The sequence below is a fragment of the Notothenia coriiceps genome, unplaced genomic scaffold, assembly GCF_000735185.1.
Source record: "Notothenia coriiceps isolate Sejong01 unplaced genomic scaffold, NC01 NC01_scaffold00020756, whole genome shotgun sequence".
In the NCBI taxonomy this organism is placed as follows: Eukaryota; Metazoa; Chordata; class Actinopteri; order Perciformes; family Nototheniidae; genus Notothenia; species Notothenia coriiceps.
The window spans coordinates 117,486-121,243 of record NW_011353457.1 but is presented as its reverse complement, the minus strand read 5'-3'; the positions used below and the strand labels follow the sequence as shown (position 1 = coordinate 121,243).

The window sequence follows — 3,758 nt, the reverse complement described above, 5'->3', positions numbered from 1 at the left end:
TGCATGTCTGTAGCGCAAAGGTATCCGCCTCGATGGCCGTTACACTGTGTAGAATTACAGAGTCACAGAGAGAGACAAAAACTCATCTAGTAGTCGACCGGCAAGAGTAAGAGCTATATGACGAGTGTTCGTTATTTAAGAGTTCCTCAGATGGAGTAGTCACAGACGAAGATTTCTGACTGAGGTTAGACAGGTCGTACTGAAACTTCAAGGAGCTGCTTGTGTATCCGACACGCATGTTGACCATCTCGTAATATAGGTTCGACGTTTTAGTCATCATGAGACACACGGGAATTTTATGTAGTGTTACCGATGTACGCTATGCTGTGGTGTGAATTAATATGAGAAGAGCCTCTTACCGTAATGGAAGAGGAAGTTGGTGTGTGTGTCGTACATTTAATCTTCGATAGTAAGCAGGTTTAAAATTACAGAGCGAATATTAGGTCGAAAATTTTTCATAAGAATATTAGTACCGTACCACTAATAGTACAGGTTGATACAAGTTTTATCGATAAAAGAAATCCATATACGTACACCCCTTACCTCATTTATCTTCCCGCCTTATAGGTAAATGAATAAAATGGCATTACCCTTTTCCTTAAACCTCTGGAGTGTGAAGTGAAGGTATTTTCTCAATTTTTAGATGTCTCCTTAAATACCACTTTTAAATGTACTTCTTATAACATGGCATGGTGTTACATGTCAAAATGTTCAGTAGTCTCTGGTCTTGCTAGAAATGCAAATTCACTCACCTTAGAGCACTGTCTTATGAGAAACCTAGCTTAGAAATCCGATTTTTGGAAAACTTCAAAACTGTTGTGAAACACATATGTACTCATGTCATCCATTTTTTTTGGTGTTTCAGATTTTGTTCACCTAAAGTCTTTGGTTCACAAAAGTAGTGAAATATATCAATTACACTATAAGCCTATATAAATGTGTTGTTCATGTCTAAAATGAAAATGTGTAAATTATAATTTAGAGTAAAATATTTCCATCCCTCTACTTTCACCACAGAAAAGTTACATCAGGACTGAATAATGACTTCATATTCCATACCAAGGTTTATGTGATGTGTACAAATACAAATTCAGCATTTCAACTTTATTTTTCAACCAACTATTTATGTTAACATATGAAACTGTAAAATCTCAATATTTCCAATATCAGAACTTTTTCAACCAACTATTCATTATAAATGTAAAGACAGGGGGTCTTTGTCCATGGTAAAGAAAAGCCATGCATATTACTGGCAAGTACAGGGTCAACTTCTTGTATCTGGGATGCAGTGGTGTGATTTTGTAGTGTGGGCACAGGAGGACTACCTGGTGCAAATAATATACACAGATTCCAGAAGTGCAAAGAGTCAATCAGAGAAAACGTTGACTTTTTTTTTTTTACACATAGGCTACATGCCGAAGTACCTGTCATTAAAAAATTAGTGGGCACTGTAGCCATTGTTAACTCTGTAAGCAGTTAGCTGCTAGACCCTGGCTCAGCCGTCATTGTTTTTAGGAGGCAATCCCTCAATCATATGTTCTTAATTTTAAAATGTAGCACCTTCAAAGACTTCATGACAACAAATGTGATTTAAATATTGTATTTGATACACATAATCGTTTCCTCAAATTATTGTACTTTGTAATCAATTGCAACAATTGTTTGTGAAATTTCATATATGTAAATAAATATACAATTGTATTTAAAAAAGACAATAAAGTGAACTGTTTTTTTTTTTATTAATAGTAAATCATTGCATTTGTCAGAAAAATCGAAAGAAAACATGTTATAGAATCAAAATAGCACAAAATCTCAAAATTGACCAGTGCTTGAAAAACGATGTTTTTGCCTGCCGTGTCTCGCCTTAATCACAGCTACCTGCACAGGTGACATCATTTAAATAGTTGCGCCATTGTGAAGTCAAATAATAGTTGGATTAGCTGATTCTCTTGTCCATCTTGTCTTATTTCACCCATGTCTTGACCGGTGCTTTGTTCTGATAGTTTGACAGCATACATGCTACTGCAAACAGTTGGTTGATGTTGTAGGCATGGGACAGGAGGATGACACCATCAAAAAGTTTGTTCTCTTTTATCCTCCTAATGACACGCTCCACATGAACCCTCAGTCTGGCAATGGCCTGTGTCTCCGTCACCTGATAGGCTGGCATTTGCTTCTGCTTTGACAGAAAAGGTGGGCAGTACACTTTGCATTTGCAGCAATCGCTGATCAGGAAGCCCTTATCTACCATCACTGCCATGTTTTCAGTCAACTTTGCAGCTATTCCAGACTGTTTGAAAATCTCCTTGTCGCTGACAGAACCACCATACAGACTGGAAACAAATGTCACTGCGCCATGTGGGGCTATGCCAACCAGGGCTTTCATGGTGCAGTGAGATTTGTATGTAGAATACATTTCACTTTGGAGGAGGAGTGAGGATGGTGTTTGACACCTCAGCTCTGTGCAATCCAGGATCACCTGTGTGTCTGGGAAATCTTTGAATGCCTCTGGGAGGTGGGCTTGAACTTCTGCAGGTGTAAGCCAGATGCACTGTGACCCCAATAAAGTTGTAAGAAAACTCGTCCATGTTGCAATGATGCGGCTCACAGTGGACTGGTGTACGTTGAAGCGGTTTGCAAGGTCCCTCTCTTTCAAACACAGCGACAGGAAGCAGAGAAAAAGGAAGAACTCGTCAATTGGCTGAAGCAGCTGTCTCTGGAAGATAAAAAAAAAGGGTACTATATTAATGTCATGAGTGTACTGTAGCACACCATGGGAAAAACATGAAGTTGTTTTAGTTCTCTGATGTATTCAAAAAGGATTGAGTACTTTAGCCTTTTAGCCTACACGAAAGCAATGAAATGTCGGAGAAACATTTTCCCTTCAGTTTGTGTTTAGATTGTGTGTTAAAAGAAACGTAGCCTACCATTGATGGACGTGCGTAACCACTTCTTCATTCCTCTTGGCAGCTGATATCGCTCTTGTAACACAAACCATTTTATAAATGGAAGGCTCAATCAAAAACCAGAAGGCCATCAGGTGGTTATAGCTCGGGAATCTGTACACAAAAGACACATGTCAGTCATTAATTGACATAGTAAATACAGTCGTTAACTGTAACAGATGGGCTAATGTTTTCCTCTTGTTTGCTATAATACATTACAATTCAAAGGCACTTGGTGCAGGTATAGTAATCTACAGCAGTAAAATGTAACAACTACATTAAAGCAGCAGTAATAATAATCTAAAACATACAGGGAACATTTTACACACAATGACTACGTTTACTCTTCATTCTTACGTGTGCAACTGGGGGAAACGCAGTGGATATTGACATACTTTTCTTTGGTAAGGTTTTGAAGATTTCCACTTGTAGTAAATATTATCAGTATGTTGTTAGTATTAATATGTTTTACTCCACCACATTTAGTTAACCTTCATAGTTTCTAGTTACTTTTTATATATGAAACACATGATTATGGATTCTACATGTTTCAGTTCAGGAGTATTTTAAAACCATAGTATTTGTACTTATTACTTCAGTTAAGTTGAATACTTATTCCAACACTGCATGCATATAGTCAGCGGTCACACGGCAGGTAAACAGGGATTCTTTATAAGCTAACCCATCTCAAAAAAACTGGATAAATTAGCCAAAACATTACCTTGTATAGAATCGGATGTTGTCGTCGGAGCCAGCAAACCTCTGTTAGCAAAACTCCTCGCTGGACTCTTAACTCCTGGCAGTTGCTTCTGC

At 37.8% G+C, this 3,758-nt stretch overlaps 1 protein-coding gene across 2 annotated transcripts; it reads right to left on the bottom strand.

Annotated features, from left to right (window-relative positions):
* Positions 1 to 1,860: 1,860 nt before the first annotated feature.
* On the bottom strand, positions 1,861 to 2,932 carry LOC104952912 (uncharacterized). 2 transcript variants are annotated; one of them, XM_010779819.1, is made up of 3 exons: positions 2,928 to 2,932; positions 1,958 to 2,716; positions 1,861 to 1,896 (listed from the first exon to the last, which is right to left on the bottom strand). In XM_010779819.1, exons 1-2 carry the CDS (start codon positions 2,928 to 2,930, stop codon positions 1,964 to 1,966), a joined length of 756 nt encoding a protein of 251 aa, XP_010778121.1. In that variant the 5' UTR covers positions 2,931 to 2,932; the 3' UTR covers positions 1,861 to 1,896; positions 1,958 to 1,963. The 2 variants fall into 2 exon arrangements, with proteins under 2 accessions (XP_010778121.1, XP_010778120.1); XM_010779818.1 differs by having other exon boundaries at positions 1,861 to 2,716.
* Between the last annotated feature and the right edge of the window lie 826 nt (positions 2,933 to 3,758).